Here is a 25,814-nt window from a genome sequence, read left to right as displayed (position 1 = left end):
TGCCGGCCAGGGCAATCCATCACTTGCTGCAGGACGGGTTCCAGCTGAGCTACGACCCCACAAGTGTCTCTTATTCCCCTTCCTTTGCCAATAATTCACCACACACATTGCCGAATTCCACCTGTTTCAATGAGCGACATTTCTACCTCAGACTACAGTACTGAGTACACCGGCTCAGATGATAGCGACACCGACGAACACCATACACCCCCACAAGCACAAGACATGGATAAAGAAATCATACAAAGCCTTCTTTTCCGAGGCTACAAAGGACCCCAAGTACTCCACATCCTCAAAGAGAGACATGGGATCAAAATGCACCCCCGAACCCTCAGCCGCAAGCGAAAAGCATGGTGTCTCCAACATCGTGACCTTCCGCCTGGCCCTCCCGCAATCATACAAGCATCCATCAGATCCTCCCATTCAAAGGGACTCAACTTGAATGAGATCAAAGCTCGACTTCTCAAGGAAACCAACATCAATGTACATGTTCGCACTATCCAAAGATACATGAAATACCTCAATTTGAAACAAAATACAAATGATCTTCAAGATGGAAAAGTGACATTGGAAAAAGTAGCTGAGTGTATAAACCATGCACGCACCCAGCTCCTCCAAACCTCTGCTGGCTACCGGAGCATGCACTGAATTTTAAAGAGGTTTTATTCCATCAGTGTACCCCGGTGAGTGAACCAAACCTTTTCTATGCCCCTTTACCCACACTAATTTTTGAATTTATTTGCTTCAAACCCTCTGGCAGCAACACTGTGTATGAATTACTGCGAGAGATTGATCCAGAAGGTCTGGCGCAGCATCTCCGCAAAACATGCAAACGGCGTATTTTTCGCACACTTGGTCCAAATCATGTCTGGGCCTGTGATGGGCATGATAAGTTGAAGAAATATGGAATCATTGATGCATGGTCCAGAAAAATCCTTGGAATGTTTGTTCATGTGACAAACAATGATCCTAAACACATCGGAGTTTATTTCCTTCAAACAGCAGCAAAAGCCGGCGGAATTCCTCTTAAGGTGACAACTGACTTCAGCTCTGAAACTATTGACATGGTGGCATATCAAATGTTCCTCTCCTATCACCATGCTGGAATCAGTATAGAAGAAGCCTCAAAAAGAATGCATTTCACCAAATCCACCCGTAACCAAAAGATTGAAGCTCTGTGGTCTCAAATGATGAAACACCATAATCAAGCAGTGATTAATGCCATTGAAGATTAAATAGAACATGGGGGATATGATGCGGGCAATGAAATTGAAAAGTAAGCATATATATATTTATATGTTTAAAAAACTATAAGTTCAACTAACACTCCACATCCCAGACTTCTTTCTCTCTTTCTTTGGTTGCCAGTTTTCCAGGCAAGTGTTGACAGATGGGTCCTGCACCAGAACAACTCAAGAAAGCGACGGGATCATCGTATTTCACTCCCCACTGTCTGTACCCCTGATTTCTCATATAGTACACCTGAATCCTTTGATACAACCAATCAACTTCTTCCAGTTCCAGCCAGCCACATCCAGGAAATACTCCAAGAAGAATACCTGGATCAAGAACTTATGTTCACTCAAACACCTCCCTGGTTCCACAATGAAGCCACTGGAAACATGGCAGCCCTTGGGCTGAGGTTTGGAGACATTTCAATTGGTTCAGTGTGGTCAGCCTATGAACACATGCTCCCATATATAAAAAGGTCCTTTCCTGATGACCAGCCCCTCCCAAGTTATGGCTGGCCTCCAGAACCAACCACTCCAACATCCTCAGATAGTGATTCTGACTCAGAAATAGCTGGCCACCAATCTAGTTAAAATTTGAATAATCCATTTTCAAATATATTTCATCCCATGTGCAAGTTATTTTTTACTGTATATATTTCAATTTTGTTACAGTTTCACTATTATTTTTTTTGTTGCCCCAAAATTGAAGTTTCACCACAATTTTTTTCTATTCCACTACAGTGCTGAGCTACAAAAGCAATGTTTTTACTGCTTTATTGGATTATTGAGCAACTTGGAAAATCATTTGCAGAAGTATGAATATTGGCTCCTGCACTTTTAATATTGCCTCCAGCACTATAGTGGTATTCAAAATTCAAATCATAATTACATAAACATGAAATCATAAGTGAACTTGGCTGGGGCATTCTTACATAACCCAGCCAAAATCTGTTTATGATTTTATGTTTATGCAGTTATGATTCAATTTTGAATACCACTTATGAATAGTGCCTCTGGCACTATCAATAGTGGCTCTGGCACATTGAATAGTGCCTCTGGCACATTGAATAGTGGCTCTGGCACATTGAATAGTGCCAGAGGCACTATTAATAGTGGCTCTGGCACATTGAATAGTGCCAGAGGCACTATTAATAGTGGCTCTGGCACATTGAATAGTGCCAGAGGCACTATTAATAGTGGCTCTGGCACATTGAATAGTGCCAGAGGCACTATTAATAGTGGCTCTGGCACATTGAATAGTGCCAGAGGCACTATTAATAGTGGCTCCGGCACATTGAATAGTGCCAGAGGCACTATTAATAGTGGCTCCGGCACATTGAATAGTGCCTCTGGCACTTTCAATAGTGACTCCGGCACATTGAATAGTGCCTCTGGCACTTTCAATAGTGGCTCCAGCACATTGAATAGTGCCTCTTACACTATACATCTTGGTCTGATACTGCCTAGAAGCTAAATATTCTAGGGAAAAGCAATTTTATCAATGTAATGAAATTTTGATGCCCTTTGGGGAAACCTGGCTAAGGTTTTGGTACATAGTTTTCTTTAGTAGGACACTTGCCAAATTGGACCCACACTAGAACACCTCTTTCCTGTGGTGTGCAAATTCCATGCAGCTCACTATGTGCTCTTGAGAGGCCTTTCTTACCACTCTAAAGACCTGGTATGCTTTGGGTGGCTCAGTGAAGAGTTTTGAATTTTTCTTTATTTTTGGGATTCTTTTCAAAATGAAAATCCTGACTCCCAAACAATTAGTCAGAATTTGTATTCAAAGGCAACTCCCAGTTATTTCCCAGAGAAAAAATGGTTGTGGGGACCAGGTGGACATCAAATTTGGCTACTCAGGTTGTCCACTCCCATTGGGAGTTTGAACTTTAATTTTTGGGAGTTGATTCTTCAAGAATCTGTTTAATTTCTCCATTTATCTCCTACAACATATTGTTATGAGAAAAGACAAGATAATTTTTTGAGTAGAATTTTAGTTACCTCCAAGGTGTACCATAGAAGTCTTTAAGGTAAAATTCAGGCCACCCTTGGAAAGTGCCATGCACACCTTTGAGGTATTTAAAAGCTTTTCATGATTTCTATCTGTATTATAAGGGATCTAATAACCTGCACAGTAAATTGATGTTTCTTCACCCCCTGTTTTGGAAAATTTAATAAGAATAAAAACATCATTTGTATTCTCACACAAATCTGACACTGGGAAGTTAATAAAATTTGAAAATTCTTCTTGGACATATTCAAAATGAGAAAAGATTTATGAATAACTAAGTGATTTAAACAAAATCTGATGGAAATTAACACATGACTATTTCATTTTTTCAACAAACCTGGAAATTTCTAGTTGTTTTCTTTTCTGTTGGCAAAGGGTTTTTTTTTTTTTCTTTCTTCAGCAGCCATGTTCTTTAACTTAATAGCTCTATACATCAAACGCTTGCTAATTTGAAAAGAGGATCCGTAATGTGTCATTGTAGGAGTTGATTGCATCGGAGCTGGTGGATATTTAGTCTGGTGTTCAACAGAGTTACTTGCCCATAACAGCTCGATGATCCCTGGAGATGTTCCAAAGTCAATCTCACAGTTGAATTCAGGAAACCAAAACACATGTCCTGGAGCCAAGTTGTCAGGGGAAATGGGAAGGCCTGTCGATGGGTTGATGTAGCTGAATAGACCGTATGTCCATGGGTTCAGATCGTTATCCTTGTGAGGGTTGTTTGAAAAGTTTGAATGAGTTATCATCGCACTAGAGAAGATCCCGTCACATTCTTGTTCAAATTCGTTCCATTCATTGTTGGACCAACTCGGGATGCCAAACGACTTCATGATATCGGCATTTTCGTGGAAAAATTGCTTGGAAAAATGTTGGACTCGGTGACACAGAAATTGGTTGTGGTCGCCAAGCTGATCCCAGTGTCTGTCATCATCATCCAAGACTTCTTGAGGAAGATCACGCCGGCGGGCATATGTGCCTGCATATGTCAAAAAATGAATCAGAGAACACATTTGTATGGTTAAATCTAAGTATCAAATCTTACCTGCAGTTGACCCTTCATCAGAACCGGGTCAAAAACCAACCCCCCTCATAACACCGCTACACATTGTTTTGGGATGCAAGTCCTGTCGGTTATTCGTCATGAAAAACGTGTCTGAAATTATATTTCCAAGCTTTTCGGAAACATATTTTTCGTCTGGATCTGAAGGGTTAATCGGATGAAACTGAAGGAGGAAAAGGGTTTGCGATCCAGTGTTGTTGGTAGCAATAAGTCGACAAGAGGAAAGCTTTGAGGGTTTTATTACATATTTATTTTTTGCATTATGGTTGAGCTGTAGGACAAAGGGTTTGACTGCCTGATTGGCTGATTCAGTCAAGTAGGGGTTGCGGATTCGAGGGAAAATCTTGAGGTTTCGTTTTTGTCTTTCAGTAAGCTGACGATTTTCTTCTACAGAAGTATTTGTACGGTTATCGGTAGAATATGTGACTTCCAAGGGACCCCATTGACCCCTTGGTTGTTCACCAGTTGCTTGGTTTCGACTGGAATAAGTGACTTCCAAGGGACCCCATTGACCCCTTGGTTGCACACAGTTGGATTTGCTTGACGGAACGTTAGGTTGGCCAGGAGGACAAGGGCGAGTGTAGCAACCACGAATGTTTGGAAAATCCGGTTTATGTTGATTGTAAGTGGGCGAGCGAGAGTGCCTAAGAGGGAGAACCGGATAAGGTGAAGCATTTCGAGCCGGGTGGAAGGATGCACGAGCAGGTGAGCGGGGCTGATGAGAAAAATCCATGGAGCGATACTGTGAAGAGTTGGTCGTGTATGATCGGAACAGAGCCTTGGGCTTTCCAGGTCGAATGTAATTCCCATCATTAGGGGGGGCAAACTTAATAAACAAATACAAAACATGCAGTTATGAACAGTTGAAACAAAATGTCATAAAGCATTTTGAGGAAGAGAGGACTTGCCTAGCAAATCGACCCCGAACAGGCAAGTGAGCGCGGTGGAAACGATCTTGAGGAGGGGAACGATTGTTGATTCCGAAGTCTGTGGGTAAAGGAAAAGAAAATGATTGTTAGTAAGGGTCAAGAAGCTGCAAGTGAGTAAATCCAATGATGCTACACACTTTTTTCTGGTGCCATCTTGAAATGTTGATGGCTGGTGGCTGAGATTTGTTGGGAGCGATCGTGTTGGTGGAGATCTGGCGGAGGGGAATCGGGGATTGGGCAACAGCTTGGCTGCGAAAAAATACACGCAAACTTCAACAACCCCCGGACTCGTGCATCTTGCCCTCCGAATGGAAACCACGCCGATGGCTCTCAAACCACCCACCACTCGACTGCTCCCCGGCCACACCGGGCCGTGAGTCTCTCTCTGCGTTGAGCCGTGGCCGCACCCTAGGAACCCACCCCTGTCCGCTGTAGTGTCTTCACCCTCGGCTGGTCGGTCGACGGAGGGAAACTGGCGAGCGGATCGAAGGACGAGGGGATACGAATATGGAACCCAGAGCAAGCTGACTGTAAGCTGCCCCTACTTTTCCCACCATCAGATCAAGCCCCACTAACAGCCATGGACACCATCCTCCAACCATACCCCGGGCGTTCATCTCTAGATCAGACGGCAAGGCATCCGCCGAATTAAAGGGCCATTCCAGCCTTCCCCCATTGACCGATGTACTACCGGCTCGGCATGTATAGAGGGATCCAAACCGATCCGGACGGTCGAAAACGACTCGATACTCTCATTCCTCAATCTCTGCTAGTCGCCGGATGCGCCGATCGTTGCAATCGGCGACTCAAAAGATGTGTGCCCTGAGAGCAATTGTCTTGAACGACCTGAGGATGAGCGAGCACGACCTGCGCATGATCCTGAACGGCTATCCTGCCAGCCTGCGCACGCTCCAGCTCTGCAATCCGGCCAATTCGCTTCAACGGCCTGGCCTATACCGAATCCTCACGGAATGCATCAGCCCGGCCTTGGAATCCTTGACGCTCGAGGTGGGCGATCGATGGGGAGAGTGGGTTTACCCCAAGTAAGATGGCCGCCCCGAATTGAACCCGGGCCTGTTGGACCACATCTTCAAGACTTCGTCGACCCTGAGCAATCTTAAAAAGCTCTCATTTGCTGAATCAATTGTTCAGCTCGGCTGGGACCGTTGTGAGATCTCCTTCGAAATCAATCGTTCAGCTCGGCTGGGACCGTTGTGAGTGCTACCCCAATCAATCGTTCAGCTCGGCTGGGACCGTTGTGAGATCTCCTTCGAGGCTTTTGCTCAGGCACTCACAAGCCACATTGTCCCCTCTCCTCAGCGGCCTCCTGCCTCTCAACTTGATGCACCCTCTGACGCCGAGACAAGACGTGCCCGATGGCTACCCGAACTCAAGTGTTGCTCGATCTACAATCTCCCTTGTCTGTCCTCATCTCTACTTTTTTTTCTTTCTGGAAATCGGGATCACGCCAGCTCATAACGTTGACCACCGTCAGCTTTGCAACCCAACGCGCTAGTGTTGGCGAACCCCCTCTTCAGAGTAAGTTCCTCTCTAGCTTTTGTTCCGCTAAAGAGTGCAGCTCATTGGATGCCTCAGCGTGCCCCCTGCCACCAAGACTGCGCCAAGCCACTTCGCCCTGCCATTCGGCCGCCAGCCGAGCACTTGCCCACCTACGCCCTCGATCTAGCCCTCCTCTTGGCTTCCATCCCCTCCCACCATCCAATGAACACCAACCGTAGCAGCACTACCAACAACAACAGCAGCAGTAGCTCGGCTTTGCCCACCCCCCAGACCAATCTGCTGACCATCACAAACCCCGAGCTCAAAATTCCCCTCCCACGATAATCACCCACATTATTCAAGAAGGTCAGCAACCAACACACCCCCATCATCAGAGCTGCACACTCGCGCTCCTCCTCCGTGATCCCCCTCTGCCAACAGCCCACGCCCACCGAGCCCGCCCGCCGCGCCCACAAACACACACTCGCCCACTCCCACGGCAGCAGCTGGCAAGGGGTCAATGGGGTCCCTTGCCCTGTTGTAAATCCAACTCCATCTCAAAAATTAACCTAGCGCACGGGGGAATACGACAAGCAAATCCCACCCAAGCCAGGCCTCAGCAGCCATCTCTTCCGCCAAACAGGATAATCCAACTGCAAAGTGGCAACAGTTGGCAAGGGGTCAATGGGGTCCCTTGCCCTCTTGTTAATCAGATTCTATCTCAAACGTCCACCTAGCGCACCAGGGAATGTAACAGCTGTAGCCAACCCAAGCAAGAGTAGCACAGGAATATTATTCAGTATGGTTTAGAGAACGTACTGATTGTTTTTGAGAGTAAAGTGGGAAACATTGTGAGGAGGTCAAGTAAGATAATGGCTGTTTGGATGTGAGGTCGGATTGGGAAAAGGATGTGTATCAGAAGCTGGAGAGAAAGACATTAAGTGTCACATGGAGACGGGCAAAAAAGTTCAAAGAAAATATCATTCAACCTAGGTTTTGTGCTAATTGCTGGTGTTTCGTGGGCTCTTGAAGGATGAACGAGTTCCAAATAATGTGTTTGGATCTGGGAGCACGCCCTCATCATCAGAACTAATAAGCAAGTGCGACAAAGAACTGCTGGCATGGGGTGCTCTGGTAGGCCGGTTCGCATGGCTGGAAGATTGTGATTGTTCATTGGGACTTCGTTGTTGATTCCGGGTTTGATTGTTCTCCCATGCTAATTCACCAACTTCTGGAAGGCCTATAGCTCTGCACACTTCATTACAGATGTGAGCTTCAGTGAACGCCTGGATTCCATCTGTAGAATTATTTCCCAAAGTCCAAAGGCTATTTTTTTGGTGTCAGTGTAAGTAACATACTCCAAAATTATAATTGGTACTCACTTTTCATCCAAGTCAAGGATTTGTGGGTCGGTGATAAGTGGACCAACCCCCTGCAGGTCTGCAACCAAGTTCTTTCCCTTCGAAGTATTGTATGTCCAGTGCGTAAAAGCATCCATGAGCTGAAGGAGTTTTGGATCCATCCCAGGTTGATTGACGGGGACATTGAAGTCAATGTTGCTCGAATATTTAACATAGGTGCCAGTCAAGCGTTTTTCAAAAAAGTATATATCTGCTGGACAATACTTATCACCAGTAAAGACCACTGAGTGGCGGATAATCTGGTGAGTAAGACATATTCCCAGTGTTAGTGTTTGGTGAAGCCAAGAAAAAAATGGAGAGACACACACCTGCATTTGCTTTGCTTTTGTCTTGGTGCTCATTGGAAGGCCCCGGCACGCCTGAACTACAGATCGATACTCTTCAAGAAGAAGCGCACATGCTTCGTACATTCGGGCATCCGTTGCATGGAGATTGAGGTCTTGGTGATCCTTGTTTTTCATGACCTTGGCAACGTAATCGGTAATAGTTTCAACACCATCAGTGTTGGTTTTGACTTGAGCTGCATATGTCGTCCGCATTCCTCCTGTCCCAATCACTTCTTCTTGATTGACCTTGATGACAATGGGTTCGGTATGGGTGTCGGTGGTTTCAATACCATCAAAGATGAGCCTCTGCGCAATGACCCAGCCATCGCGGTTGATATTCAAGTAGGCTGGCAAAGGTTTGCTTAACAAGGCAATTTTGCTGGCAAGAATTTTGTTTCCTCGAGCAATGACAGTTCCTAATATAATTGCAAATTATTGATGTATTAGCTTGATTTTTAAAACAGAGGATAGTGGAAACAATGTGAATTGGTGTTTTACCAGCTAATGGGCCAAGGGCCCATGGTTCTGCCTTCTTTTTACGCTTGTCATGATTACAGGCCATGGTCCTTTGGGTTGAAATGGCCGCTGCTGTGGAAGCTCGAGTTGGATATCTCTTGGGGGAAGCAGAGTTGGGATCGGAGTTGGAATCATCCCCAGTAAATGGATGGTCATAGGTGAGGTTGATGTGGGTGACTTTGCGTCCTTTGGCTTCTTTCAGCACACCAAGAAGAGTATCTTGGTCTGGGATCCGAGATTCACCATTGCTGAGGCAGAGGAAGTCTTCTGGGTTGGTTGGAAGTGATGTTATATGGGTTTTAGTCAAGATTTGTGGTGAAAAAATGGCCCAAAGGGTTGTACAAAGATCATTATAAAGGTTGGGGTTATCTAAGTTGTAAGGTTGTTTGATTTGATGAATGCCAGTATTTTTCACAAGCATGTCAGATTCATAAAGGAGGAATCCAAAATCACGGTGTTTGATTGAACTAGCTGTTGGAGGGGTGGGTATGGTGGTGCTTGGTTTAGCTCTTTTTGAGCTTCCCCCATAGTTTGAAGGTTTCACCCACTTTTCTTTTACAATCCTACGGAAATGGGCCATTGAACCAGAATCAATAGGAGGGTCATGCACAGTCAGAGGGGGTTTACTATGTAATGCAGAACGGGAAGTGGTGGGAGGTTTGAGGACGTTTAAACTATTTTGACCAGGTTGAGAAATGTATTGAGAAGGAGCAGTAGTGATTTTTCGATGACTATATTGGGCCAAATGGGGTGTAAGGGTGCTTGGTAAATTATTTGCAGAAGTGGATGGTGCAGATGATGAGGCTGAGGCAGTAAAAAAATGTGCCATCTTGTCGACATTGACACCTAGGAATTTGAGGCAGTTATAGCACATGTCACCAACCAGAACATTTTCAGACCAGTGGTTACACTTGGGGCATAGCGGCATGGTGCGTAATTTAAGGAATGGTCAAGTAGAGAGAGGAAACAACGGGCTGGGAAAAAACGCACTGAACAAAGCACTGATTTATGTGATTTGCATTTGAGGAAATTATAAGTGGTACCTTCCCTGATCAAGATCACATTGCAAGGATGGATGGCTTCAAGGAACGCTTTGAGATGCTTGTTTCATCTACAAAGGCAGGGTTAACCCAATACTATTGTAGACCCTGCAGGGCTTGCTGTTGAAGGTGTAATCCCTGTAGAAGGGAACATGGTCAGCAGTGCTCTAACTGCTGAGACCCATGCTGCCAAGTATGCTCAGCTCTCTGCTGCCAATTATGCTCAGCTTCCTGCTGCAGCTGCTTATCACAGTGCAGAAAGTAATAAGAAAATAAATGCTCCAGAGGACTGGAGCATTCCTGCAAGGAGGAGAAAAGTATAGGTACTTTTCTCTCCCATACTTTTGACAATGACTTTTCATTGAGAAAGTACGCTGAGAATCAATCTCTCAGCAACATTTGTTTACTATAAATACTGGGCTCTCTTTGCCCCTCTTGTTCACATTCATTCACACTCACACTCGCACTCACACTCTCACACTTGCTCTCACTCACACACATCCACTTTTATCTTGATCTCATCATATATACAACCATAGCCCTGTCTGGTAGCCTTTGCTCAAACAGATAGAAAATAGAATTATTATTGCAAATTTCATACCGCAAACTCAACACTTGCTACTCTGGGGTTTTTTACTGCCATTTGACCCAGGCCAATAGTGTGAAGGCCAACCTACTCAACTTATCTCAATCGGCAAGATAGCCTAGCATAAGTGAGAGATGGAAAGGTTATTCTTGTAGAAACTCTAATGAGAATAGCCTTTATACAATAAGGGATTTTATTGATAATAATGTAAAGGACAAGAATATTGAGATAAGGAAAAGAGGAAAGAGGAACAAGAGAAAGAACGCAACCAGAATATAACAACAAATCCGAAATCATGTTTACAAACCAACTGAGTATTAATTCAATATAAAAGACTTATAATTATTAATGACACTTTACCGGAAACAAAAGCGCATGACTCAACAATCAAAATGACATCATTCTTATCACTTACCTAAACTTCTATTAACATAATCCCAATAACAACGATAAAATAAGTCAGTCGTTACAAATAAGACTGACCTTATACTCGTAACTCTTGCAAACCTTTGGCAGCAACTTTACCCTTCTTTCTTTTACCTAACCCAAATAAATCGCCATGAGATTCACAAAACTTTTCAACTAAAGATCTCAGCCGCTCTGGAATATGAGATTCAGTAATCCAAGTATCCTCTCCTGGCGTCGTGTTCTTCCAAGAAACCAAGTACTCATACTTACCTTTCCTAAATTCTCGCGCATCCAAAATCGTCTTCATAGCACTCCAATCTACAACTTGATCATCAGTATATTATTTATCCTTAATGCCTTCAGTCAAACCCCTATTCAATAAACTATTTGGACCGAAATATTTAACTATCAATGAAACATTAAATACCGGATGCGATTTCGGATACTCCTTCTGTATATCCAACTCAACCGCATTAGTTCCGACCATCTTCTCTACTTGAAAAGGTCCGATATAGCGGTAATCCAATTTGGAATTCAATCGTCGAGTCTTTATGAACTTTCTTAACAACAATACCCATTCACCCTTCTTGTATACCGGCGCCGGCTTCCGCTTTAGATTGTAATACTTTGCCTGTTTTTTTCTCCCAGATCCAAACATTCCATTGCCGTCTCCTGCGTTTCTTGCAAATCTGTAATAAAATTGTCTAAATCCTTGCGACCTCGAGACTCGGTCAAGATGTTAAACTTGGGATGATGACCATAAGTGAAAAATAATGTAGAAACTTTCAAACTTGCCGAATCCAAATTATTTATGGCAAATTCAGCCATATCTAACGCTTTATCCCAATTATCCTGATAATAGGAACAGTAGTGGCGCAAGTAGTCTTCCAACACTTGATTCATTCTTTCAGTTTGACCGTCCGATTGCGGATGATAAGCCGTGGACAACGCACTCCTAATATTCAACAAAGTCATCAAAGATTTCCAAAATTCACTCACGAATGTAGCACCCCTATCCGACAAAATACGCTCTGGTAAAACATGTAACCTGAAAATATTCTTCCGAAACAAAGCTGCTAACACCGCCGAAGAGGAAGCCTCCTTACATGGAATAAAATGTGTCAATTTACTCAACAAATCAATTACCACTAATATAGAATCAAAACCTCCTGAAAGAGGCAATTTAGTAATCATGTCCATACCAATCATACTCCAAGGTTTTGCGTCTGCCACCAATGACACAAGATTTCCGTCCCCCGCTTGCCGCCAAGCCTTCACCCTCTGACAAGAATCACAAGATTTAAGGTAGTCAATAACTGACGCCTTGACCCGTGGCCAAGCAAAAGTTTGCGTAAGAATGGACAGCATCCGCGCTATTCCTGGATGGCCCACAGTTGGTGCGTCGTGATACATACCTAATATTCTGACACGTAAAGGTGATGGAACCAAGATTCAATCGTAATACCAAACTACTCCGTCTACAACCAAAACCCCTTTTAAACTTAAATCTTCCTCAGTATAATATTTCTCAAAATAGTCAAACAATTGTTGATTTGGGCGTTGAAAACCCATATCATGAATACCATGAAACCCTACCTTTGACCCTTCATCATCCAAGTCCATCTCTTGACACAATACTAACTTCTTTGAAATTGTATCAGACTCCAGAATAGCTGACCGCGATCCTACAAAATCCTCACGTTGACTGGGCCCATCAGCCGGATTCTTCGCGCCTGCAATATGATAAATCAAAATATTGAACCCACCCAAAAAACCCGCCCAATGCGCTTGCTTTGGCGAAAGATATTTAGCGGTTTTGAAATGTAGAAGATTTGAATGATCTGAAAATACTTGCACTGGTTCCACCGTACCCATCAACCAAGCCCTCCAGTCTTCAAACGCCGCCACAATCGCCAGCAACTCTATGTCAAAAATCGGCCAAGATCTCTCTCTGTCAGTCAGCTTTCTAGAAAAATAACTGACCAGAAATACATTTCCATTTGCATCCTGTTGACTCAAAACCGCAGCGATGGCAAAACCTGAGGCATCACAATGTACTACACGCAACTTATCAAAATCGAAATGTCAAAGCAATGGCTCATCCATAAACAAGGCTTTTAGATTTTCGAAAGCTTTCACTGAATCAATAGTCTTAAAACCTACACTCTCCCCCACCTTCACTTGTGTCAACGTTGTAAGAGGTCCTGCGACTCGGGAAAAGTTTGGAATAAACTTCCTGTAGAAATTTGTAAAACCTAAAAACTTGCGTAATCCCTTCAAATTAGTTGGATACAGCCAATCCTTAATAGTGTCCAATTTCTTTCTGTTCATCTTCAATCCTTCTGCCGTAATGTCAAAACCTAAAAATGTTACTCGCGAGCAGAAAAACTCACACTTTGATAACAAGGCCTTTAACAAATATTCTCTTAATTTGGACAAAATCTTCCTTAAATCTTCAAAATTTTGCTGTTCTGTTTGAGAAAAAATCAGTATATCGTCAATATAAACAAAACAACATACGTCCAAGTATTCCCTCAACACATGTTGAATAAAACGCTGAAACATTGCTGGAGCGTTCGCCAAACCAAACAGCATAACCAAATACTCGTAAAGACCCCACGGAGTGCGAAAAGCTGTTTTCCACTCATGACCTTCGGCTACCCGCAATAAATTAAACGCCGCCTTTAAATCAATTTTAGATAAGAACCTGCAACCTTGTAAATTGTTCAGCAACTGAGAAATAACGGGCAAAGGATAAGAGTCTCTAACGGTCATACCATTCAACAATTGATAATCCACGCAAGGTCTGTCCGCCTTACCCTCCTTTTTAACATAAAAGATGGGAGAGGCCGCCGCAGAAGAAGAAACTCTAATGAACCCTTTCTTTAGGTTCTCATCAACATACAAACGCAATTGATCTCTTTCCACCTTGCTCAGATTATACATTTTACCAAAAGGAGGCGTTGAATTTTCCTTTGAATTCACTTCACAATCAAACCCAGCTTGATGAGGAGGAAGAGAAGCCAAGCTTTCAGTTACAAACACATCGGAAAATTCCTCTAACAAACACGAGCCTTTTGAAAAAGATTTAAACGGAGTAGAAATCTCACAACCATGAATCACAATATCATTCGAAACTCCACCAATGAAAGTATTTGTGGCACTCAACCAAGTACTCCCTAAAATAACAGCCGCTGACGATAATTTAGTAATGTATAAGCGTACGGAAGAATGAAGAAATTTGCCCCCCACAGTGGGGATCAAAATGAAACCATCTATAAAATAAAATACATCCCCAGACACAGGAGCCGATCCATTGAACAAACAAACTTGAAGCCCACACTCTAATCTATGCTGTTTCAACCTATTTTGCAGTACAAAAGATTCATCAATAAAAGAAGTCAAAGCCCCCGAATCAACCAAAACAGAAATATCAATTAGTTCTGACTTTCTCACTAACAACTTTCCATCAAAGAAAGGTCTGTTACTTGGAACATTAGGTTTCATAACAAGTTTCTTTAACTTACGACTTTCTTCTTTATCGTCATACTCAGCCTCCATCATCTGCCTATGAAACAAAATTTCGCTGATTGACCAAGGTTCTGCCGACACGGAATCCAAGGCCTCCATGTTTGGAGGACCCGCTTGATGATTGGATGATGCAAAACCTCCCAAAGGACCCGCCGCAGGACCAACCAAAGCACCAGAGCCACCCGGCGCATGAGAACCGGAACCGGAAGCCACAGCCGAAGCTCTAGAGCCATTCTGAAAACCGGAAACACCAGGAGACTCCGAATGAGATCGCTTGGCCGCCCCTGGTTGAGTGATTTCTGAAATAGATTCCCTCTTCTTCCCCTTTCCAACCGTAGGCTCGCGCCGAAATTCGCGAGGCGAATCCGAATGATCTTCTCGATAATCTTCGCAAAGCACACCACCCATTTCCTTCCATAACCGAAGAATATCTGGTCGACGCAATAGTTGGTTATCAGGGAGAGGACACCCATGGATGGATTCATGCTTGGTATCATAAGATTTGCCACATCAAATGCAAAGATGTCGCTTGCAACATTTGTTCCTAAAGTTGACAAAAGAAAAACCTTCCGACGCTTCCATGGCGTCCAAATCCATAGGCACCGGTTGAGACGGCCTGACGGAAAGGGGTGTATTTGCTGGTCTTGATTTAATTCTGGGAGCGGCAGGAGGGTTAGGAGGATTATGACGGCGCTGACTAATTAAAGCCACACGCGGAACGTCAACCAAAAGCTTCACCGCCATTTGCATTTTCGCCTCTAATGAAGTTAAATCATTCCAACCACCCCTGATCGCTGCTAAATCCAAAATCCTTGGGTTGATAGCCGCCTCGTAAACTTCCATCTGAGACGCATCCTAAAGTTCCACACCATACAACAAGGTTCAAAAATGAATGTTAAAATCGCCAATGGGACGCGATCCTTGGCGTAACGCCAACAACTTTCTTCGAGCATCTTCTTCTTCAGTATGATAGGAAAAGGTGTTTTCGAGAGCAGAAAGAAATCCATCTGAGGTTAATAACTCGTCGATGACATACTCTGTTAACGCCGAAGCCCTTCTCGCATCCAATCCTTGAGTATGTGCATTCCGAGCCAACAAACTACGCCACCAAGAATACGAAGCGCATGGATCACCAATACGTCCTGAAGCCGCCCTAAAATACGAAGCGATCCAAAGAATACGTTGTCTATCACCCGCAAAATGATTGGGAAGTTGAGCAAAAGTGTCTCGAACCAGAGAAGCAAAACGATGAGTCTCAGTGACATCCCCAGAGAAGTAAATGTGAGAGAAAAAGGGAGGCTCTGGGATATTTTGAACAGCTTGACAAGCCAGAGCAACAACTGGTTCTTCTAATCGAGTCAATCGAACATTTGTCGCCACATTAGCCGCATCAACCAACTCGCAAACCTCTTGAAATTCACGCTGTAAACTACCCCTCAATCGAGTCACATCTTCCGCAAAAACTCGTAATTCATTTAACTCGCGAACAGCCGCTTGAGTTCAACGCAAGTTGTCCTTCATTCGGCGAGATTTGATTTGCAGATTGGCGATGGATTGAGCGTGAGAAAGAATCGTGTTGTCCCAATCCAAACCGTCGTTAACTCTCAAATCGGCTAGCAAATCGGAAACATTAGGAGTAGGAGGAACTATAGGAATGATGGGAGTGGTGAAATGTGGATTACGACCTGGACGATGATTAATATCTATGACTCCGGGAATGGGACGAGGAATAAAATTTGGAGGTTCTGGTCCGGGAGAAGGAAGAGTGTTATAAGGAGGGGGAATAGTGTTATTGATAAGAGTAGCTTGATCAGGTTGAGTGGGAAGAACATTAGGAGTCGGGGAAAATTGAATAAACGGAGTCAAAGCAGAAGTATTAGCGTTGGGAAAGGGCATTCAATGAGAAGATCTCTCAAGAGGAGAGGAATCATCAGACATAGTCAATCAATTTAAAACTTGTTCAAAAAAAGAATTTGCGTGATGGAGAGAACCGAGTTTGAATGTAAAAGAGAATAAACTTGAGAGCTTGAAGGTTTGTTATTGAATCTGCAACGGAGAGAGAGAGAGCTTTTAAAATGAACAAGATTCCAAGAACGTTATGAATATGTTTGAGGAATCTGAATATAAAGATCTTGATATAATTGTGAAGGCCAACCTACTCAACTTATCTCAATCGGCAAGATAGCCTAGCATAAGTGAGAGATGGAAAGGTTATTCTTGTAGAAACTCTAATGAGAATAGCCTTTATACAATAAGGGATTTTATTGATAATAATGTAAAGGACAAGAATATCGAGATAAGGAAAAGAGGAAAGAGGAACAAGAGAAAGAACGCAACCAGAATATAACAACAAATCCGAAATCATGTTTACAAACCAACTGAGTATTAATTCAATATAAAAGACTTATAATTATTAATGACACTTTACCGGAAACAAAAGCGCATGACTCAACAATCAAAATGACATCATTCTTATCACTTACCTAAACTTCTATTAACATAATCCCAATAACAACGATAAAATAAGTCAGTCGTTACAAATAGGATCTGTTGCCGCTCAGAGGGGGATCCCCACCCATTGTACCTATGGTGACATGTATGTATGTACTTTTTTCGGACTCTGCTTCAGCCACTTCTGGTAAATGGCGATAACATATGTGAGTTTCATGTTTGTAATTTGGGGCTCATGTAGTCCGATAGTCCGATTTGTATGTGAAGGCAGGTGGGGCTTATGTATTTATATGATGAATTTGGTTTTAGCATTTTGGGATTCTGCAGGCCTGCGAGCCCATCGGCGACAACGGGCCATCCAGCTTGCTCGGGCCCTGTCTTGCCCAGCTTCTCCCACTCGTCCAAGTGCGCCTGTCGCCAACGGGTGCATTCCCAAACTTAACCCAAGTCCCTCGCTGCTGCGGGCATCTGGTCTTGCGAAGCAAGCCTCCGATAGCCCTTGGCAGGAGGGACTTGCGCGCTATCACCCCCTTTCGCAGAGCCTAGAATTTGAGTTTGGCTGGGTGGTTTTTTCAAACCATCACAGTTCCTGGCCCTCTAAACTTAAAACCTTAAATATTTGCTTGGCACAAAGCCTTGCTTCTTGCGCGTCATCAGATACAATCTGAGTTACGCCACACAACTCCTTCAAAGAGAAATAAATTATCAAAGTAAATAAAAACTTTGATTTTACTGAAGCCGAGTAGCAGAAGAGGTCCGTGCTCAATGACTTGGACATATAGTTTTTTTTTCGACTTACAGTCAAGTCTCTGAGCCCTTGATCGCCGGCACAGACCCGCCATCGAGACCGCATAGCCCTCTGGATGACCGGTAAAGACCGGTCATCGAGAGGGATATATACAACGCCCTGGATGCCGGTCATCGAATGGATATGTAGAACCTCTCAATGGCCAGTACAGATCGGCCATCGAGAGTATACAACCCTCTCGATGACCGGTCTGTGCCGGTCATCGAGGGGACTTGACACACCCGATGACCGGGATCGACCGGTCATCGGAAGGACTCGACCCTCTCGGTGACCGGTACTGTGCCGTTCATCGAGAGGGCTTTATCCTCTCGATGACCGGAACATACTGGTCATTGAGAGGGTCGAGTCCCCTCGATGACCGGTTGATTCCGGTCATCCTCAAGCTAGCTGCGTGTGAAACACACTATGTATTAAACAGAGAGTCCGTGCTCTCGTTCTGTGATTAATTTCTGCAATTCTGGGTTGCAGACTCGGTAACAGGCTTGAGGTTTTTTTGTCTTGTTTAATTTTTCAGGACATACTGGTATCAGTACATAAAGGGAAAAAAATATAGGTCTCAGCGGTAGCATGTTGGGCAGACCTGGAGCAAAAAAACAAACAAAAAAAGGTTGTGGTATGAGAGATGTACAAAGGGGAAAGTAAAAAGAGGGGTGAAAATCCCATTCCCCGTGCGTCAGGATGGGGAGGTACGGTGTACATAAGTCCCTCCTGCCGAGGGCTGTCGGAGGCTCGCTTCGCGAGTCCCACGCCCGCAGCATCGAGGGACTTTGTTAAGTTCGGTGCATTCCGCACTCAGCGCCGCCCGGGAACTCTCATCCTGCATATGAAACAGTGTTGTTCATCAGCACAAGGGCGTACATACCTTGAGGACCCAGACATACTGGGTGGGCACGTTGACGACGAGCGCTTCGCCTAGGCGATCGCAGTAATGGGCACCCAGCGTCGTGGTGTACCTAAGATTACATGGCTGTGGTGTACCGTGGGGGGTTGTATGTATGTACATGTACAGATCTCAAGACCAGTCAAGACCTCATCCCTTTCAGGGCCGGGGCTTACCGTCTCTCAGCTCTTGACATCAGCTTTTGACATTCGGTTTCTGCACATGGGACATGTGACATGGGGGTGGCACGATTGTGTCGTACCTCGGCTTCCGTACTACTTTTTGAAAAATGACCTTTCCGGACTCAAGCCGGGGAGCCTGGGCACATACATAAATAATCTAATATGTAGATTGCACACGTTTCCCGACTTGATTTATCTACTTGATCTAACTTAACTAAGTCCCTCTCTATGTGGAGGGGGGACGCTGTCCCGCCCTTCGGAGGTCGCTTCGCTCCCCCGAGGAGGAGGGAGTTAGCTAAGTTAGCTACTTGATTCTCCTACAACTTGAACAACTTGATCTTTCCTCCCGCGAGAACGTGAAACACCGGCGGCGCCGGCGGCCACTGAATTGGTCAAACATCTTTCCAAAGAAGAGAGATTTGAGTACATGTATACCCATGTTTTCCGTTTTTTTGCTTCATCACTACCTCCATTAGCTCCACATGTTAACACCAGAGTCGTTACGACAGGCCGGATAAACTTGAGATCCCCCATATTCCTCTCACTTTGACTAGTTTAGCCGCCGTTCTCCATCCAGATAGATATGAGATTTGCCTGCATAGGAACCCTCCTCATTTTCCCATTATGGCTCATTGCTCAAGGAGTCAAAGCCCCACCGACTAACGCACTAACTCAAAGTAATTCCACATTCTACTTTCCTTCCGTGATGACAAGAAGCTAGAGCGATAAACTTATGAGCCAAATATGCATTCACTTTTTTTTTAAATCACTCTGGAAGATGCGTTGAACGATTTGCGAGAGGTCCAGCAAAATGTTAAGGACGCCCAAGAACATTTTTGTAATGTTGGACTTAACGAACACTACCAAACGCGACTTGCTTATCTGGGCCTACAAATGGGCACCCTGAGCGATATTTTAAAGAGGAAATATTCTTCGAAGTCGGTGGTCAGATATCGGACAGACGTTTCAGATCACGAGCACAATCCAAACGGTATTCTGTCCAACCTTGCCCTCCTCTTGGCAATGCGTCTTTTCCCTGAGGAAGAGGTATACAGCAGAGATCGAGAACACCATCCGTTTCGCAAAGCTATCTTCATGGCTATTCGTCTGATGCTTAAACATGATTTGGTTCAACTTACACACGACCGAAGCTTCCGTCATGACATAGCGATTGCGAGGCAACTTTTGCGCTGTGGTCTGATCGAGGACGAGATAAACTCAGTTCCGACCAGACTCACCTTGGCTAATCACGACTTTCGTCAAGATAGGCTACCTACGTTATTTGGTGATAAATTTTGGTACCAAATGGTTCGGTGTGAGCCTCAGTCTTCCTTCAGATCTCTTCCTCTCCAGCTAGAAATCCTTGACGTAGGCCCATATCTTTCATGAATTGTAATCACATTCATTTAATATCTCTTGCATCCAAATTTGGCCAAAAAAAAACATCAAACACGCAGCGATAGACCAGGCAATATTAAAGGAAGCTCAAAAAATAGAAGTAGAACGAGTGCCAAAAAGGCTTCACCAAGAAAGGCTCTTGGGATCTCCTAATTCAGAGAGCCGTGAAAAACAAAAGGCGGATAACCAAGCAGCTAATCCAGAATATCCAGAAACGTTCAACACCGTTAGGAATGCGCCACGCAATCAAGAAGGGTCCGACGAAGAAAACCTATACAACTGGCTGGTAAGCGTATTTGGACTTGAATGGCTTATCACTTAAGCAACTTTTATCTCCGCTTGTGTAATACTTGCCGTGGTTTTGTCTTATGGTACTCATGCACTTCTTGTCATTGTTGGGATTTGGTGTTTCTTAAATTCCCTTTTTTATGTTACAAATCTCAATTACGTATTCTGAACCTGTTGGAATGTCAAAAATACTAGTTTCAAAACCTCAGGATAGTCTGAATTTTTAATAGTCATGTTTGCAGTCTAAGAACCCTAGTTTACAGAGCTCGTCATCTTTCCTCCGGTCTCTTATCTCCTTGTGTGCAAGCACTTCATTTTTGGGTGTACTTGATTCTTATCAGACTTATTATAGCATCTTCCAGAGCACCACTTTATTTTACACATTAATTAACCCAACCACCTTTTGACCTCCTGCATCCAGTCTATATATTGTAGCCTAGTCCAAGTAATCAATCTTTTAGCTTTCTCTTCTCAACCGCCAGCAAGAAACCTACAACTCTGCCACTGTTGTTTGAGATAGTATATTCGCATCTCTCTAGCATGCTATGCTTCTCATCTATACACCCAGAACTAGATCTAGAAGACTAAACTGGAGAAATTCCAATCATATAAAATTGTTTGTTAAATGTTACAAGCTCGTGAAAATTGATTAGGATTGTGGTTTCACCAGCAAAGAAGGTTTGGAGCCTTCTTTTAAATTAAGCCATTCAGCCAACAGGAAGTCCTCCACCATGTTGGTATATCTATATAGTCTAGTTGATCTCTGCCTGGTTCTGTCTCCTCTCAGTCACTGACTGATTATCATAAGTTATTGAATATTGTGCTCGGACTGAGTCCTTGCTTGATCTCCAGCATTCCCGACTTAGCCAACCCAGCTCCTTGCAACACGTGTACTCTCAAACATTGCTGTCCCTATCAGCTCTAAGTTAAACAGGTATACTTCTGAACTATGTTCGCCATTGTTGTCTGCTCCCCGCGGTCTTTTCTTATGACATAACAACAGTCAATCTTCATTCAAGTCAAGTACCAAGTACAGTGGGACCCCATAAATAAACGCTACACCCTCTCCGCACGCAGACCTAACCAGATCATTGTGCATGATACCCCAAGAAAGCGACTGACAGTAGCTCTAGCCAGAGGAGAGCTTCAATTCGGGCTAGGACCATCACCTCACGCGCGTCGATGATCCTCGCCATTTTCGTTATCCGAGGGATCCTCTTCATCTTCGTCATCGTCGTCGAGTGCGCATTGTTTCCATTCGTCGAGTTCGTCGGGCGAGGCGAAAGAGGAAAGGACATCAAAAGCCAGGTCTATCAAGTATCTCCATAAATCAGTCTCCCGTTTTCATTCCTCCTGTTTTCGCCCCGTTTGGCCAACAACAGAAAAGGAGGCAAAGGAAAGACACACCAGCCATGAGGTCGAGTTTTGGGAAAAGATGTCTGGGTAGAAGTTGATTAAACATGGGCGCGAAGTGGCGATAATCGGGATCCCACGGGAAGGGGAACGACGTGTTGGCTGAGGGGGTGAGGTAGTCGAGCCATGCGAGTTTAGCGAAGCTGAGGACGAATTCATGGTAAATGTTGTTATGGGAACCAATGATCATTGACCACGATGCACCCACAGCAGCAGAAGGAGAAGAGGAAGAAAAGAAGGCGGACGGAAGCGAGGAGAGCGTGGATAGGAAGACGGGTGATTCTTGTTTGATTCGGTGCACCAGGTTCAGTGGGGTCCTTGGTGATGAGCAAGAGGATGAAGAAGATTGGGGGAAGACAGATTTGTGGATGATCTGGACGGACAACGTAATGCGCTCGACGTATCTAACAAACGCATCGCCGCCCCCGCAAAAACCCAACGTAAGAAACCCAAGTAGAGAGGGTGATGGAGGGTGAAAGAGGGTGGACAGACCTGGGGACGAGCTGCCGATGGCCAACGGCTCCGTCGACGTTCCAGAGCCGATAGGAGTCGACGAAGATGGTCTTAAGGAGGACGGAAAAAAGGCAGGAGCCAGCGGACTCGAGTGCCTTCCACCCGGTCCATTCAGCCCCCGCAAGGTCGTCCGCCGACGGCTGGTGCTGACGATGATGATTGATGGCGAGCAGATGGAGCAGGCAGAGGATCTTGACCTTGAGTCCGTGACGGTCCGGGTCATCCGCCGTCGCGCCAGGGAGGTTCGTCGCCGCCAGAAGAAACACCTTCAACAGCCGGTCCACAACCGTCATCCCACTCCCACTCCCCTCGCTCCGCTGTTCAGCCGTTTTCGGCGGATCAACCGGTGGAGCTGCGGCCGTCGATCGCCGGTGGTTGGCGGGCGAGTTGGTCGACCCGACACTCTTGGCTCTCTGCGGCTGTTGTTGACGAGCGTTCGAAGTCGAGCTCGTCGGGTTCGGCTGCGAAGGCGTGGGGCCGGTAGAATCATGGACACGAGCTTCTAAGATAATCTTGCTAAACTCAGTCTCTACACGAACCGTGTCCAAGTAAAATTCAGGTTAGGACGAAGAGGGACGTTGCAATTGAGGAGAAGAGGGACAACTAAACTGGACGTTAGGGAGAGCAACACGTCGATCGACTTCTCGGTTAAGATCAGATCATCATCTTGTTCTTCTTTTGAGCCTGCGCCGGCCTGGTGTTGGGGGTAGTGCGGGCCAACTAACAGGAACTGGAAGACTGATGGTCCATGCGACTTGAAAAATCTTTCTAAACTTTTCGTACATGGATTTGATTTTGAAACATTAACCAAGATATTATTATTATGTTTTTCTGAAGTAAAAGTGATGTAAACAGAAGGGCTTCGCTTTTTTAGGACTCTGTATTTGACAATAATGGTTTGTTGTTCCCTTGTGTTTGTTCAAGGCCTCGTTTACACGGGCATTGACAGACAATATGTCGGCCAAATTCGGCGCTAGATAGCGATAGATCTGGCTTAGCGCGAATTGGCGCTGGGCTTCCCAGAGACAGTACCGTATAAGGTTGGACGGCCCAAAGGGGGACCCAAGAAAAGAAAGAATCACAAGCAAGGAGAAAACGTACGTGGGATAGCAAGGCTCAGGAGGGTCCCAAGCAAGCGCGGCGAGGAGGTCCAACAATGCTGTGTGCAAGCGACAGGGGTTGAAGGGGCGGGGGGAGGAGAGACCAGTAGCGGCGCCAGGGGCGTCCTTTTTGATCTGCGAGAGAGCGGGGAGCCCGGGTTGAGAGGCCGGGTCGGCCGAGGAAGACGGGCTCGGCATGTCACGCGGTGTTCGTAGTCGGTCAAGCCCATCGAACAGTACCAGCATGACTGCCAGTAGGTCCGGCTCCTGTGGGCGGTGAGGGACGCGATGGGGGTCCCGGTAGGCCTCGAAGTCCGGGTGGTTCAGGAAAAACGCGCCGAATAGCGGCGAGGCTTGTGCAAGGGTCACGAGGATGTGGACGGTATGCGTTTGGGATTCGATCTAAGAAGGTACATCCCCAGCCAAAAAAAGATAAATGAATTGGAAAGACTTGTTTCAAAGGGGGCGGACACGAGGAAGGAGGGGACAGACCAGGTCGGTGCGACTCAAGAGAGAACAGATCTGGACGAAGAGCGAGCCCAGGCGGACGACAAAAGTCAGGACGCGAGAGTCGTCGTTGTTGGCCGAACTTGGGAGGAAAGAGCAGTGAGTGGAGTGGAGGGAGAGGAGAGTATTGGAGGGTCTGCTCGAGGGAGCCGTGACGGTGTCAAGGTCTGAGGCGGACGCAAGGGCGCTGAAGAGGTCGATCACCAGTGCGTCGAAGACCGGCTTCAGTGTCGGATATCCTGGGGCAAGCTGTCGCGAGGCGTTCAGGATGTGCTGCAGCGTCGGCGCGACCGGCGCCCGTGGTAGTTCTCCTGGACCTTTCGTGGGGATGGACGGGTCTCCAAGGCTGACAACAAAGCTCTGGAAGAGTCGGACGATCACCTGATAACACACATGTCGTTCCCGAGCATTTTTCCTCAGCCAAAACGGAAAAGAAAAAAAAAACAACCTAGAGATTGGAAACTGACCGAATGGATTAGCTCGTAGGGATGCTTGGCCGGCGGACCACCAGTGGCTGCAGCTGCCTGGGAGGTTGAGTGCGGAGGGCTAGGGGGAGGTTCATGGACTGTGAACGGAGACGAGGCCGGGGGGTCGATGAAGGAGATGGATGGCCGAGGGGCAGGGCGGGGGGGATGTTGGTTGGAAGAGTTCTGAGGGGGCTGGGTGGATTGGTCGTTAGGATTGAAGCTGGAGCGGGGATGGGGGAGTGGCTGTGGGGTGAAGGACTGTTGGAGGGAGGCCAGCTTGCGATTGTTGGGGTCCTTGTGGATGTTCCTGGAGGGGGACGAGGGGTTGGGTGTGGAGGAGAGGACGGTGCGGCGGTGGAGGGAGGAGGCGGAGGGCTGGGCCGGCTTCTTGGCCGACTCTTCGAGCCCTTTGAAGGTGTCCTTCAGGTTCCGCTGCGACTCGATCCTCGCCAGCTGGTGCTCGGCCCGTTCGGCACGCGTCTTGAGCTGCTGTTCGAGCGTCTTGAGCTCATTGAGCTGTTGGCCGGTCGTGCTCTTGGTCGATTCTAGCTGGGATTTGATGATCGAGACCTGGCCCTTGAGTCGCAGTTTCTCTCGATCGGACTGCTGGAGTGCTGTTCTGATCTGCTCGATCTGCCTCTTGAGTCTGTTGAGTTCGTTCTGTTCGTCCTGATTGTTGGTGTTCCTTGTTGCTGCTGATTGCAGTCTCGGTTTCTTGGCTGGTGGCTCTGGTTCGTGTTCGTGTTCGTGCTGGTTCTGAGTCTGGGTGAGTCTGAATTGGTTTTCTACCTGGTCTAGTTGTGCGTGCAGTGCGGGGTCGTTGAAGAAGTCCTCATCCTCGTCGTCGAACTCCATCCTGCTTCCGTGTTTCGTCCGTTGGTTTCCTGGATAGTTGTTTTTGGTCCAGATGATGTTCTTGGTGGTTCTTGTTGACCGTCTGCCGGGTGCCGGGCGCCGAGCTCGCTCTCCTGCCGAGGCCTCACCGGCGGCGATATTATGTCATCAGCCCGACCGGGGGGTGCCCGGATGGCACGCTGAACCCCGAAGCCCTGAAGCCGCCCGGGACCGGACCTTTCTTGACCAGAGCTCCAGTGAGGTTGCAACTCGTCCGGTCGGTTCATTGCAGTCCACTCAAAATATAGCTTGACTAACCCAGACTAATTCCCTTAGTTGGAGGGGGGGACCTGTCCCGCAGGGATCCGAAGGGAGGACTGACGGCTAAGTTAACCCCGCGGCCTGAGCAT

At 45.9% G+C, this 25,814-nt stretch overlaps 7 protein-coding genes across 7 annotated transcripts; 3 read left to right on the top strand and 4 right to left on the bottom strand.

The window, feature by feature from the left end:
• Window positions 1–3,593: 3,593 nt before the first annotated feature.
• On the bottom strand, window positions 3,594–4,256 carry PtA15_2A265 (uncharacterized protein; the record flags this gene model as incomplete). The annotated part of the gene is made up of 1 exon (XM_053166268.1): window positions 3,594–4,256. The coding sequence occupies one exon, from the start codon at window positions 4,254–4,256 to the stop codon at window positions 3,594–3,596; it is 663 nt and encodes a 220-aa protein (XP_053017507.1).
• A 1,287-nt stretch (window positions 4,257–5,543) lies between these two features.
• PtA15_2A264 (uncharacterized protein) lies at window positions 5,544–6,453 on the top strand (the record flags this gene model as incomplete). The annotated part of the gene is made up of 5 exons (XM_053166267.1): window positions 5,544–5,608; window positions 5,671–5,765; window positions 5,864–5,937; window positions 6,009–6,278; window positions 6,388–6,453. 5 exons carry the CDS (start codon window positions 5,544–5,546, stop codon window positions 6,451–6,453), a joined length of 570 nt encoding a protein of 189 aa, XP_053017506.1.
• A 158-nt stretch (window positions 6,454–6,611) lies between these two features.
• Window positions 6,612–7,080, top strand: PtA15_2A263 (uncharacterized protein; the record flags this gene model as incomplete). The annotated part of the gene is made up of 3 exons (XM_053166266.1): window positions 6,612–6,655; window positions 6,731–6,774; window positions 6,851–7,080. 3 exons carry the CDS (start codon window positions 6,612–6,614, stop codon window positions 7,078–7,080), a joined length of 318 nt encoding a protein of 105 aa, XP_053017505.1.
• Window positions 7,081–7,736: 656 nt separating this feature from the next.
• On the bottom strand, window positions 7,737–9,044 carry PtA15_2A262 (uncharacterized protein; the record flags this gene model as incomplete). The annotated part of the gene is made up of 3 exons (XM_053166265.1): window positions 7,737–7,983; window positions 8,565–8,898; window positions 8,981–9,044. The coding sequence occupies 3 exons, from the start codon at window positions 9,042–9,044 to the stop codon at window positions 7,737–7,739; spliced, it is 645 nt and encodes a 214-aa protein (XP_053017504.1).
• Window positions 9,045–18,663: 9,619 nt separating this feature from the next.
• Window positions 18,664–18,940, bottom strand: PtA15_2A261 (uncharacterized protein; the record flags this gene model as incomplete). Its single annotated transcript, XM_053166264.1, has 2 exons — window positions 18,664–18,775; window positions 18,879–18,940. The coding sequence occupies 2 exons, from the start codon at window positions 18,938–18,940 to the stop codon at window positions 18,664–18,666; spliced, it is 174 nt and encodes a 57-aa protein (XP_053017503.1).
• An 838-nt stretch (window positions 18,941–19,778) lies between these two features.
• PtA15_2A260 (uncharacterized protein) lies at window positions 19,779–20,273 on the top strand (the record flags this gene model as incomplete). The annotated part of the gene is made up of 1 exon (XM_053166263.1): window positions 19,779–20,273. The coding sequence occupies one exon, from the start codon at window positions 19,779–19,781 to the stop codon at window positions 20,271–20,273; it is 495 nt and encodes a 164-aa protein (XP_053017502.1).
• A 1,467-nt stretch (window positions 20,274–21,740) lies between these two features.
• PtA15_2A259 (uncharacterized protein) lies at window positions 21,741–25,425 on the bottom strand (the record flags this gene model as incomplete). The annotated part of the gene is made up of 9 exons (XM_053166261.1): window positions 21,741–21,880; window positions 21,978–22,126; window positions 22,229–22,387; window positions 22,476–23,025; window positions 23,106–23,269; window positions 23,598–23,863; window positions 24,260–24,376; window positions 24,952–25,239; window positions 25,360–25,425. The coding sequence occupies 9 exons, from the start codon at window positions 25,423–25,425 to the stop codon at window positions 21,741–21,743; spliced, it is 1,899 nt and encodes a 632-aa protein (XP_053017501.1).
• Window positions 25,426–25,814: the final 389 nt, after the last annotated feature.

This window comes from Puccinia triticina, chromosome 2A (assembly GCF_026914185.1).
Source record: "Puccinia triticina chromosome 2A, complete sequence".
Lineage (NCBI taxonomy): Eukaryota > Fungi > Basidiomycota > Pucciniomycetes > Pucciniales > Pucciniaceae > Puccinia > Puccinia triticina.
The sequence above is the reverse complement of the archived record's forward strand: the minus strand, read 5'-3'. Positions and strand labels throughout refer to the sequence as shown.